Source organism: Sparus aurata, chromosome 12, assembly GCF_900880675.1.
Source record: "Sparus aurata chromosome 12, fSpaAur1.1, whole genome shotgun sequence".
Classification (NCBI taxonomy): Eukaryota; Metazoa; Chordata; class Actinopteri; order Spariformes; family Sparidae; genus Sparus; species Sparus aurata.
The window spans coordinates 21,901,563-21,915,109 of NC_044198.1; the positions used below are offsets into that span (position 1 = coordinate 21,901,563).

At 39.6% G+C, this 13,547-nt stretch overlaps 1 protein-coding gene across 9 annotated transcripts in view; it reads right to left on the reverse strand.

Moving 5' to 3' along the window:
• Positions 1–7,568, reverse strand: part of nedd4l (NEDD4 like E3 ubiquitin protein ligase) — a 48,349-nt gene extending 40,781 nt beyond the window's left edge. For 4 of the 9 annotated variants that reach the window (XM_030435282.1, XM_030435278.1, XM_030435280.1 and 1 more), the window contains exons 1-2: positions 7,199–7,568; positions 4,413–4,486 (exon numbers count right to left, since the gene is read on the reverse strand). In XM_030435282.1, coding sequence (XP_030291142.1) covers positions 4,413–4,486; positions 7,199–7,243 — 119 coding nt within the window. In that variant the 5' untranslated portion in view covers positions 7,244–7,568. The remainder of the gene's footprint in view (positions 1–4,412; positions 4,487–7,198) is intronic. The other 5 variants (XM_030435285.1, XM_030435284.1, XM_030435279.1 and 2 more) reach the window with 2 other exon arrangements.
• Between the last annotated feature and the right edge of the window lie 5,979 nt (positions 7,569–13,547).

Below are 13,547 nucleotides of genomic sequence, written 5' to 3' on the forward strand. Positions count from 1 at the left end.
TTGTTCCTATTATATCAGTATTTTACACATATATGTATTCCTGTATCACATGATGGAGCAGGTAGTATTTTAAGAGGTGGCACTGTCAACAAATAACAAACATGGAGGCTGAGGGGTTGTTAACCTTTAACCCTTTCATATCAGGAATCAGAAATGACGACAGAAACTGCTCTCAATGGGTATGTGAAACGAGACAGAGTGTGCACAAGTGCTCCAAGGTAAGTCGTGCTGTTCCACCTGGCTCGCTCCTGCTGAGATCTAAACACAGTGAGCAGTCTGATCCCACCAAAGCATATCGTGTATGCTATTCAAAGAGCATTTAAAGTATTTTCATATCCAATGAAGATATCCAAATTCAGGCTGCAGTACAATATTGAACTTTGGAGTAAGGCTGCAACTCACAACTCTTTTCTTTCCTTTTCAAAATGTCAGAAAACATAAAAAAATCACTACACCCACAAGCCCAAATGTCTTGTTTTGTCTGACCAACAGTGCAAAAACGCTCGTTTCACAGTCATGTAAGATCACTCAAACAGCAAATTCTCACATTGGAGCTGGAAAATGTTTGAAAAATTACTTAACTGAGAGTTGTCCTTTTTTTTAGCTTCCCGTTTCTATAGTCCAAACAAGTAAAAATCCTTGTATGTGTCTACGAACTTGGCCATTAAAGCTGATACGATCTAATCTGATGGACTAATCCTGAAATGTCAAAGAGGTCCATGAAGTAGTTGTAGTTGTTAACTACTACTGCTATTAATCACCAGCAATTCTAATAATTAATCACTTTATCCCAAGTTTTTAAGGATAATTAGACTTGTTCCTTCTCAACATTCTTTGATTCTTGCTTCTTTAAAGTAAATATTTTCTGGCTTCTTTTTTCCACCATGAAACTCAACTGAATATTTTGGGGTTAGGAAGAAAAGGTTATCGTGGGGGAACACTGATCAACATTTTTCTCATATTTTACCGGCCAAACAACTTCAATTAATCAAAAAAATAATCGACAAAGACACAAGGTGACAATGAAATAATTGTAAGCTGCAGCCCTACTATAAAGTAGTAACATTTTGCTGCTTGTAATATAAGTGACATCTGGCTCCGCAATCACATCGAACCACCAATAACCTGATTCCTGATCAATTCATCAAATAAAGCAGAGGCTCCTTTGGTTGTTTGACAAAATGGACCCCACTACAAAATCACCCAAATAATTCTTGAAGGATTAATCATTTTTAAATAGAGCTATTCATGTTATCTGGTGATAATTCCTATATTTCTTCCATAAACAGCAGAAAACCAAAACATCACAACACTGGTTTTTTCCACTACCGTGCAGCCCTGCAATAGAATTTAACTTATCTGTCCTTTTCTGCTCATCTACTGAGTGTCCTGAGCGAACTTCTGTCAATGTGTACACATAACATAACAGATGCCTGTCTGTGCAAAACCAAGCTGCAGGCTACATGAGGAAAAGAGAGGCATCATCTCATTCTTCACAATGACACAATATCTAGCTGCATTACAGAGCTTTCAATCTTCCCAGATGACACAAATAACTTAATCGTTCTTTCTCCTTCATCCTCTGGGTGAGGCATGTAGCGTTTCCTGTGCAGCAAATGACGTTTTGATTGCAGTTGCCAGACTTAACACACAAGGTTTGAAATCTGATTTGACTTGCATTTCAAACCATCTACGAATGTGTTTCAAATCTGATTTGCCTTAATCAGTTTCCATGGGATTTTTTATGGCCATCCAGAATTGATACAAGCACCCGTCTAATTCCAGTATGGATGTACCCAAAATTAGATTTTGCCTGCCTGTTGGAGCTCAGCCTTACATTGATTTTACCAATGCAGCTGAGAGGGAACCGGGGAAAAAGGCAGAAGCAAGGGGAAATATCAAAAAATGAGCTGCAAACTTACCCCGAGCAAAACTGCTTTAGCTTGATTGCTAATTAATGTCTCCCAGAACCCCACAGCCTCTAATTGTGTGTTTGCGCAGTTCTGTGACTAAACAGAAACAATGGGCCTTCTGTATCTTGATTGCACTGAGACTCCTTCTTGTCTCCTTCCCTCTATCAACAAAATTCTGCTGAGGGAAACAGGCTACTTCAGGTCAACACCAGGAGATGAAAGCTAGCATGGGCTGCTGGATTCAAATGGTAGCCTGGTCCACTTGTTGTTTGACTGGACGTGAATTCCTCAACTTTCTATCAACACCTCACAAGAGCAACAAAAACAAAACCTAGGTGTGTTTCGTTTAGTCCGGAGAGCAGAACACAATAGAACAAACCCGCTGTATTAAAGAATACAGCGGTAACAGGAACAGGTTTGGAGCAAAAAGAAGAAAAGAACAAGCCAGCACTGTTTGAGCAACTTATGAAGTGACAGTCTGCCAAGTCAGCACTGTCTCCTGTGGTAGCTATCCACACATCGAGACCTCATTCAGTGTTTCTTCATTACAGTTCAGATTTCTCCTGAGCCAGGCTGAACTGTCCTGCCAGCAGGGCATCAGGATGCGAACACATGCACTCTGGCATGTGAGTAGCATTCACACAGTGATAAACATGCAAGGCTCTCTCTCCGACAATGTCGGCTTTCTCATCGCTCATGTACAAAAGCGTTACTATTTACAACAGTGGGAGCAGTGTTTAAATCTAAATGAGGCTTAAACCCGTCATTTTTCAGCCGGATGCCAAGTGCACACAGAAAATACGAATTTCAGTTGTTGGTTTTTTTTCATAACTGTAGGTGGAATAAAATCATCCATTCCTGATTGTATGAGTAAAGCTTTGCTCGAAGTGGGTGTTGTCTCATCTAGACTATTCTTGGACCTTCTCGTGCTTGTTGTTTAGCCGCAGAACTTACTGATGAGCATGCCATTAAAGAATGATAAATCACAATCTTCAATGAGGCAACCTGTTCTTAGCCTTTCCTAACACAACAGCAGTGCACTTCTCATGCATATGGATGACATTTTTAAAATAACAAGCAGTTTTTTTATATTCGTTTTTTGTTTTTTAACAACAAAGTTCAACAAAAAATACCACCCTTCAGGGATAAAAGAATAAACTACAAAGGATAATATAAGTTTGTTGCAAAGACCAGTTCTCATCCCAAACGAACCAATAGAGGATCTCTGAAAATAAGAAAAATAAACCCCAAAACTCCTTAGCACACTATCGGAGTTCGTTTCAGTACCAGTCAGTTGTTCTGGAAGTCACTTATTATGTCTGGCTACCAGTAAACTTTCCAGAACACCTTTGAATTGTTGATGCACACATAGGCACATTTGGAGAGAGAGAAGAGACAAAAGGAATATAGATTTCAGTGATCAAAATTGGAAGCTCATTTCGATCAATGTACAATAAAAAATCAAGACATCCCTAATCTGATGAATCCAGAACATGAATGGGTTCACTCATTTTATTTCGCCCATTCAAAATCAACAGGCAGAACCTTCTAGTTCTGGCCAAGTCTGACACAATGATCCATGTAGTCTACACAAAGAAGGAGCAAGTTCATTAGAGCGCCCGTTTAGCGCATTAAAAAATGATAACGAGCAGGCAGTGATTGATGGTCACTCTGTGTATCATTAAGTGATCACATCGTTTTCAGCCCTGCAGGTACTCAGACGTAGGTAATTAAAATTCTGAGGGTAGAAGTCACAGCGCTCAGCCATGCAAAACAACTTCAAATGCATCTCCATAGAGAGGTATTATGCAACGTCACATAAAAGTTGTGATAACAGTCGAGTTAAACTTCATCACAGAATCACACATGGGGATAGGACGTCTGACGACACTAGACAAAAGAGGCTCCTTGATGAAACTGACGCTTTGAAGACCAACAAAGTTTTAAGTATAACGTCTGAGTCTTCCTACATGGGAGAAAGTTTGTGGTATTTATAATTATTACTCAACGCTTTATCTGGAAAACCTGTTATGAAGGTGGGTAATGAGGAGGACAGGAGACGCACGTAGGTAATCATTGATTAACACTTAGAGTTCAAGGTTTTTCTAAGTAAAAGGAATGTAGTGAAAGCACGAAACTCTGCTGTACAAGGGCGAAAGGACAGACTGAGGGAGGCATTCTAAATCAAAGAGCCAGATGCTAAGTGCAATAATAAATAAAGGTTCTGTGTGTTTGGCTTTCCCTGTATAAAAATCCCTGACAAATCATGATCGTTGACTAAAGTGCTTTGCTTAAATGTTGTGTGTTGCAAAATAGTCATAAAACTGACAAAACACGTGATATGAGAGGGAACAGTTCACAGCAAGTCCAATGATGAGGCCCACACATCAACCTCACAACGATGAAATGACATAACAGTCTAACTGCTAAGAACCCCCTGATGATAACACCATCTCCTACTGTGTCCCCCCCCCCAAAAGAAAACCCTGTGATGCTCACCTGGCTCCGATGATGTCTTTCTTCGCCAGATCAATTCCTGCAATGACCTTAACCCGCAGCACTCTCGTTTCATGCTGCAGAAGACAGAGATGATGGATCAAAACATTTAATCAAGTCATGGGGAAAAATTATCAAATAACCTCATGACCATGCCACTTCAAACGTTACAAGCTGCTGGCTGCATTAATTTGCCTTCTTATATGTCAATAACCCTGACCTAGAAAAGAAGTGAGTTCTATCGGCAAAGCTTTGACTCATGAGTCATAGCAACATTTAGAAGTTGGCAGATGACATAAGCTACACTGAAGTGTTGCTGAGAAAATACATAGAAAGCATGACAACAATCAAAAATGTGTAGACTGTAGACTGTCAGGCTTGCTTATCAATCTTAGTTGAACCACACCTGCATTTTATAGCCTAATTATCATGTTAGTTTATGTAATAGCTTTTCTATAATAATAAAAGCTTTCAGCACAATAAAAGCTTATAAATAATTTAAAAACAGGGAACTTTACCTGTGAAGAATTTATAGGAAATCAAACGTTAAATTAAACGTTAAATTACGCTTTGTTAGCAGGTATTCTCTGATAGCACCTCAGGGGAAAGAGCATTATCAGCCTCTCCGTTAACCACTTTTTAAAACAAGCATGTCATCAATTAAAGACACATCTTCGAGCAGGTAGCCTTGTTGTAGTGAAAATGCCAATCCCTGCCACGCTGGGCTGCCGTGTTGAACCAAGTCAAGCTGAGCCAGCACATGTGTATGGAAAAGCCCCAGAGTTGTTATCTTAGGCCATGGCCTTGTTCATAGGGTGTAGCATTACTGAGTGTTTAGCTCATTATCACAGTGTTCATGTTTTATAGACCCACAATTGTCTTAAAACCTTGATTTGTGAAGATTACATGACGTGATTTCAAGTTTTTCATATGGTGAACGTTAACCAATAACTGGCAAAGCGTTTGCCTGTGGAATTTTGTTACAAGCATACCTCCCCTCCCATAATGACTGACAGACAACAAGGCTCCACTAAGCTGTGCCAGTGAAATCGTTGACCTCCTCAAGAAAGAACAAACAGAGCCCATGAAATAAAGTTTAATATTACATTAGTGCTTATCTTGTTAAAATGTTAAACAGCAGAAATGTGAATTCACTGTGTTTTGGAATACCTCTCCATTATTCTACAGATGCACTGTGTGGATATTTCTCAGCCAATAACAATAACGATAAAATAAACCAAATATTCCACATTTTGGCATTTTAATAATAAGTTCCAATCCTGAAGTTTATGCATATCTGAGGGTGAGAGAGGCTCAGGTTCAGTGAGAAAAGATGTGAAGGTGGACGATAAAATATTCTATAGCTCTACTAAGATTTGTTGTGCTAGATCTTGACTTTTTTTCTTGCCCTCTGAATCCTTGCAAATTGAAATTGTGTTTTCCTGTACTGTAAAAGATCATATCTCATTCCGTCGTTTCTCAGTGGATCACACATGCAAACCAACTTTCAAGGTGTAAACAGCCATCGGACAGTATCTGAGTTTGTGAATGCTGCATTTGTCGAGTTAAAAAGCAATTTGGCTTCATATTATCGTCTCCATTTGTCGGAATTTCAATGACATTGATAAATATCCTATAATATGAATTTCCCAATATCTGTCCAATAATTAATTTGTCTGATATATATCATCATCCCTACTTTGAAGACAAGCACCACTCAAAATGTGTTAGGGATATAGGGATATGGGTGCTTATACTTGTCCATTGATATGTTATAAAAGTCAAATGAAATGTGTCACATTATGATGTGTCAAAAAATATTCACAAAACACAAAATAAAAATTGATAATACATACAAATTATCCCAATATCCCTAACTAATGTGTTCTTGGCATAAATGGACCACATGCAAATTTCTCCTGCTTGCTGGTGAAAGAGTCAGAGCCAACTGATGAAAGCAGAGGACAGTCTCAACATTCATCATCTCAGCCATCAGAACGATGAATGAACATATGAAGGCAGTATTTTTAGCCATCGCTCCGGAACATCCCCCGAAAAAAAAAATCCCACCGTTACTATTTATGACTGTGTTAGTAATGCCTGATTGGTAGTTGGGCTGATATGACAGCTGCTCGGTTAGCAAATTATTTTGTTTGTCACTCACTGTGTGGTGACTCGTGACAGTCGTGCTCCCGAGTAAAACAACGGTTGAAACGTGACGTTGGCATCACTTTAACGGGGTTGAACGTGACACCAGAGTTCAGCGCGAAACTGAATATCGACCATCATTCCTCAGCTTCAAGTCCTCTAACTCGTTTAGTGGTCAGCTCACCATCAAACAGCTTCGATCGAAGACAAGAGGCAGTGACTGTGTGTCCGGGTGTTTAAGTCTGACAGCCGTTAGCTAGTCATGCCACCCAGCCCTCCATACGTTAATGACATCTCTCCTCTCAATATCTGGGTGTCAAAATAGCACTTTGGGGGTACGAGTCGAGCTACAAGTCGCTCATACATTCATTTAAGGAGAGGGTGTAACGTGGCGAGGCTATTAACATAACGGTTAATATCAAGTGGTGCCGTTCGTGAAATTAAGGAGAGCAAACTAAGGGACACGCAGGCGGGGAGCAGTAAAATTGACAGCTACCTGAACATTACTATGGAATGTTGCCGTGGGTGAGGGCTTGTTAGCTTCGCGGCTAACGTCGCTGCCTCAAGCCGAACCCCCTGTGAGAGACACCCATTTTGGACTGCCGTCTATGAAACAAGGCTTTGTTGACAGTAAAGCTTACCTCGTCTTCCGAAAGTCCATATATTGGCTCGTACGTCGCAGCCATATAGCCTGCGGTCCACGCTATACACACAAAAACAAGCCGCTTGGCAAAGCTAGCTAGCTAGCCTTGAACAATAAAGTCCCACTTTCCTCTCTCTGCCGTGCGGTGGTGGTCAAGTCCGCGGAGAGACCGAGTCCTTCGCTGGGCACGGGGGTTCGGTTCGCCGCCGAATATCTTAATCCTCGCCAGCGTGGTCCGTCCAGGACACGACTTGGCAATTTTAGAAAACTGTGTCAAAAATGTTTCAACTGAGACAGATCGCTTTTGTCAACTCCGAGCTTATCCCCCGAAACGTTTTGACACTTGACTTCCTCCTAACAGCTCAACCAATCAAGCGCCGATTGGACGTGATTGCAGTCGACGTCAACCAATCACGGGCGTCGTGAATTCCCCAAAGCTCCCCAACAACCAATTAAATATGCAGTGGGCGTGGAGATGGGGTGTGTCGTCTCTGTGTGTTTTTTTTCTCCTTTCTTCGGGTTGTGTGAGGCAGTGTCTCGCAAAGCATCAAAGATTAACACTCTCGGGATTTTCCTAGATATTTGTATAATATTTAACGTCACCATTTCCAGCTAACTAGCCTCGTGAAGGTGGTTACTCGCGCTGGTCATTACCATTCAGCCCTGAGCGCGTTCATGTCAGGGGCGGGGCTTGTAACAGACAGCCAATCACAGGCTACATGCCCAGAAAGAGCCAGATTGGATCAAACTACTGATCCGCATCACGAATTGAGGTCGACGCGGTGGCAGAAGTTAGAGAAGTCACCGTGGGAAATTGAATCCACTCTCGCTTTCTCTGGCCCATCACTCCTTATTTTATGTAAAATAATTGACCAGTGAAAAACTACAATAATTATAGACTGATGAACAAAACCACAATGCACTAATGTGGGTTTTGTATTGTGAGGTTAAAGCCACAGATTGTGGTGATGTGAGATTAATGGCTTAGAGACATTGCTTACTAAACCTTAAAGGTGCAGTATGTAGTTTTAGGGGAGATATTTTAATCTCATTCGAAAAAAACTTCCTTTATTGATTTTCATGATTGAAAAATTGTCACAATTTCATCCTGTTTCATCCTGACTATTTATATTCACTCTTCTTGGTTAGCCACCCTTCCAGCTCCAAACAGTGTTCTGGTGACTTATTCTCCTCCGAGGACAGCTCTTTTTTTAACATCTGTGGAAATACTCTACATCTAATAAATATTTGTAGTATTTGAGTTTGTATTAGTTTTATGTTACCTTTCTCTTGTCTCTGTATGAAGGGTTTTATTCTCAGAGGTTGTCCTCTTACACAATTTCATTGCTGTGTTCATTTGAAATAAACTTGGCTATTAGGCTATTAGGTTAGGCTATTGTCTGTGTAGTAAATACAGGATGACTCATACTTATAATATAATTTTTTCATTCATTTACCATTCAGTCGTAGCTCGCTTTCATATCAAGAGATAGCTCTACTGTTTGTAATGTTTGTTTGTTAAAGGGCAACGCAGAATACAGAAATAAGAGTGGAATTAAACAGGCAATATTTGTGTGAATTATTTGGCTCAAGTGTCCATAATTAGTCCAACATTGTTGTAGGAGAGCAATGCTAAACCAGTGGAGTGCTTTTCAAAACCTGGTCCCATTTAGCCACTGAGTGACATCACTGGAGGCAGTTTATCAGATTATATGCAGCTTCCTCTGGAGCCAGCAAAGGCTTTATACTACAATTTTTTTTACATATTCATTTATACTCCCCAGGACCTGTAAACACACTTAAATGTGTATAAATTGGTGGAATGACCCTTTAAATCACTGTCACAACCATCACTGGTCCTTTACTGCCACCTATGTACAGTAATACACTGAAATCCAAAGACACTGAGAAATCATTTGCAAAGATGTAAAACATCAGATTCCATCATTTCTTTCTTTCTTTGTTTCTTTCTTTCTTTCTTTTAATTCCAATCATTTATCAGCCTTCAATAAAAATTAAAGTCTCAAGTCTCCAATTTCCTTATTTCTACCGCTAGTTTGCTTAAATGTATCCAAAAACCATACTTGCGTAAGTAGAGACATTCAAATATTGTTGAAATATTACTAATGTGGAGAGTCACTGATTCAAATTGATACTTTAATACTTTAAGAAAAAAAGTACTGATATCAAAAACATATTTCTGGCAATATATGTACTTAAGTATGAAAGTACGAAAAGCCCAAGTAAAAGTTAACTATACACATATCATTAAAATTATTATTTACATATATACTGTATACACTATCATCGCTTTATAGTGTTCAGATTGTCAAACCAGTTCCTGAAAGCGCCGCTAGATGTCACTACGTATCCATGATTGCTTCCTGGTGTGTCCCTGTTTGTCCCTGCGGCCTGCTCACTCCAGATGTGCAGTGACAGAGAGAACAAACGCCATATGGACACACACTGAAGTCACACGCTGTAAACTGTTGCACTGAGGAAGAGGCGGACCTCCTCCACCTCTGACTGCGGGTGTGTGCCTCAGTGCCGGCATGCAGCAAGCTCAGACATGCAGGCCGTCACACCAGAACCTCACAGCGCATCCACCAACAGGAAAAGTTGCATCATGACTGACAGAGAAAATTATATAAACGACAATAAATGTGCACTCCTGAACCTCATCTATGAGAGGGCATCCATCAAATGTGCGCCTGCTCAAATGTCCACTGGCAGTCAGCAGTCAGTGGCATAATGGGACTTTTAAATCAATGTGAAGAGCAGATGGCCATATTATGTAACATTATTGCCTCTAAAGCAGAGCTGACAAGAGGGGGTGGGGGGGTGGGGGCAGAGATTTCCCAAGCCACACAAGGCCATCATTCACTCTGTGCGAAGGATTGTTTCAACTAACTCTTTCTATGCGTACAGATAACTATTTACTACAGACATTTATGAGGATATTTATCAATAATCCAGCCTGAAAAATCAAGATATGCTGTCTTGGGTCATCCATCATAGTCGGCATACACACATAAAACGAGCACTACATTTATCTGACGGCCTTAGTTATGAGGTTCTTTTCATAATAAGTTTTAACACGCAACAAAAACATATAATGATCTTGTAAAATAGGATATCTATGTTAGAGATGATGATAATGATGTGTACAGTTGTTGAAAATAACTCTGGCGTAATTCAAGTCTCTGGAAGCCCCAAGATTTTTAAACATTTACACCGCTAACACTTTTAGCAATGCAGGTAAAGTACAGATTTTAGCTTTGCAAAAAAAAAAATCAATTTGGGATCCAAGGGCCGTAAAGAGCCATTCCATGATTTTTTTTCCCATTGTTCGTCCCATCGTCTTGATGTTTAGGAGAATGCCGCCACTCTGTTTTGCTGTGAAGCTCCAGAAATGTTTTGAAACTTAACCTGACTTTCCCATCCGCATGGGGTTGAGTCGATGACGACTGAATTTTCTTTTTTGAGTGAACTTATCCTTTAATGCATCAATCACATGATAATTGTATGACAGCTGATACAATTTCCTCCATTTGAGTGCTTTCACTTGTGATGATTTCAGTACATTTAGCTATATTTTAGCATTTCCTGTCCTGTATGCATGCTGGTGCCCCTTTTTATTAATTTTTTCTCCCCTGCCCCTGAAACATCCTGAGTCCGTCACTGCTGTCCGTACAATTACCACTTTCCAGGAATTTCCAGTCCCTCAGCGCGCATCTTTGAATGCATATGTGGGTTTTTGCGTCTGTGTCTGCAACATCTCTATAGGTGTGGCTTCCCAGAAAAAGTGAACACAATGGGAGAAAAGGAAGTTCAGCTCAGGACACAATGATCGGACGCAGAAACAGATCCCTAAAGATCCCAGAAGGGATTTAAAATTCGTTCAGCTTTATGACTTTCCATAGTTTACAGCTCACTCATTGTGTTTACTCAAGGCCAAAAAGTGCACTACCTTCTAGCTTTGTGCTTATTAGATGGACACACACTTAAGTACATGCAGTCTTCTCGGTGGGAACATCGGGGTTACAGCCTGCTGTAAATCAAATACGGCTCTACGTTCTTTCCAGAGGATTTGTCTGACTCTTTATGATATTATGATTTTTTTCTCCTTTTAGAGAATTAGAGCCTGCATAAAAGTGTGTATTAATCCTGTATGTACCAAACATTCTAACCCTTATGTTGTGTTCCGGTCAAATCTGTCCGATTTAAAAGTTTTATCTCTGAAAAATGTACTTAATTTGATCAGACTGACCTAAGAGTCCATGACTTTGTCCACAAAGAGGATTTCAACACACAAAATAAATAGTATTTATTTGCATACAATTTTGTGTATTTGTATGTACCACGGGAACCTTAGCCCAGTAGAGTCTCTCTCCCGCGGGAACAACACCTGTTCTCAGAAAGTTGTTGGATCATTGTTTCAGTAATATTGAACTTTTCTTGCAGCTTTGGTAGCCTATATAAATGCTTTTTTGAGGCCTTGCTCACAGTTCACTGTGTGGCAGCACCATGGCACGTCGACATACCATAAGTGAGGCTATTGATTACATATGTGATCACCACACTGGTGAGGAGGAGAGAGGCCAGGAAACTGACAGTGAGGATGGATTAGAGGAGGAAGTGTCAGAAGATGAAGACGACACAGAATATAATCCAGACCAAGAATTAACTGATGGGGAGGAATCCAGTGATGAAGAGGATGGCCATGCTGAGGCTGCTGTCACATTCAGGTCAAAGAATGGAACTTATCCTGGTCTTCATCCCCACCTGAGACCCACCTTACCCTTTGCCCGGGAACACGACTAATGTTACTTTCTGTGACTGTATAAAATAATGTTATGGTTTCAAAACAAATGTCCTTGGTAACTTTGACCCTAAGTAGTCTGTGATAAACAATACACTATCTTTCATCTGATTATTTTTTATAGTCAAAATAATCCAGAAATGATCATTTTTAGAACTCGAATTCAAGATGTATACGCTCAGATCAGTGAGGTATACAGGCCATAAATAACAAACAGAAGTTCAAAACTTGTAGTGTTCACAAGAACTGACGTTGATAAAAAGATCTAACACAACAAGTAGTGATAATATATGTATTATACAGTTTTTATGATGAGTTTAAATGTAATGGTCATTTTTGACCGGGAACACAAAATTGTTTCACATGAAACGAACACAACTTGAGGGTTAAGTAGAGATAAACTCACTCATATATACTAGTGTAAAAATAAGAGAGAGTGAGTCAGGGGCACATTATGGAGGGCAGGGGAGGCAGAGAGGGATGTCAAATACTGGGAGACCTCACTATGTTTACAGCTCCCAGTAAGAGGAACCGGCAGACACTTAAACACAGCCTTAGGAGGTCAGGGCGTTCTGATCATCACATTGTGTTTTACGATATTTGTTCACATGCAAAGTAAAGTCGAGTAAAAGTCACTATGGTAGCAGCACAGGAATGACAATGTGATGTCCTGAGGAGAGGATAATTTAATATGTTGTATTATTATAAAGTTTATTATTAAACGTTTTTTGTTTTGGGCAACATTCTGTATCGCATAACTTTTAAGCTTCACATTTACAGTTTGGAAATTTGGGTTTTACTGTGTGACATTACTGAGGAATTACATCAGCCATCACTGATCATCAGAATGAAAGTGTAAATCTAATAAATGACTAAATAAATTGCATTTAATAGGTCCTTTTTGTGGCTCTGATGCAGCGTGTAATCAGCAAAGTAACTAGTTACTAAAGGTATCCATTGAATGTAGTTAGTAAATATTACCTCTCCAAAATGTAGTGGAAGTATAAAGTAACAGAAAATGGAAATACTTTAGTAAACGTGCGTAATGTAGTTACATTCCGTTACTTATACATACTTGTTCTTTACTTGTGTCTTTCTACTTCTACTCCATTAGATCTCAGCCATTAGCCAATTAATCAATAATCATATAAGTAATCTTTAATCTAAATACCTTTTATAGCTCCAGCTTCACAAAGGAAAATTGATACAACTTAGCTTTTTCTTTTAAATTACGTTTTAAAAATATTCTTTTAATAATGTTTGGTTGTTTGGACAAAACAAGCACTGTGTATTTTACAAACCAATCAATCAATTTAAGCAGAAAATAATCAGCAAATGTAAAGATTTCATGTTCAAGTACATGTTGAAGCCCGATTCAAACCAAGCCACCTTTGCAACCAACACTGCTTCAGGACGTTGGAAGGAAATTGCATTGACCGTCATTCATTTCCTGGAAAGTTTCTAACCTCTAAGCACTGCATGTGTCGTCCAACCCCTGAAACACGCACACACACACACACACACA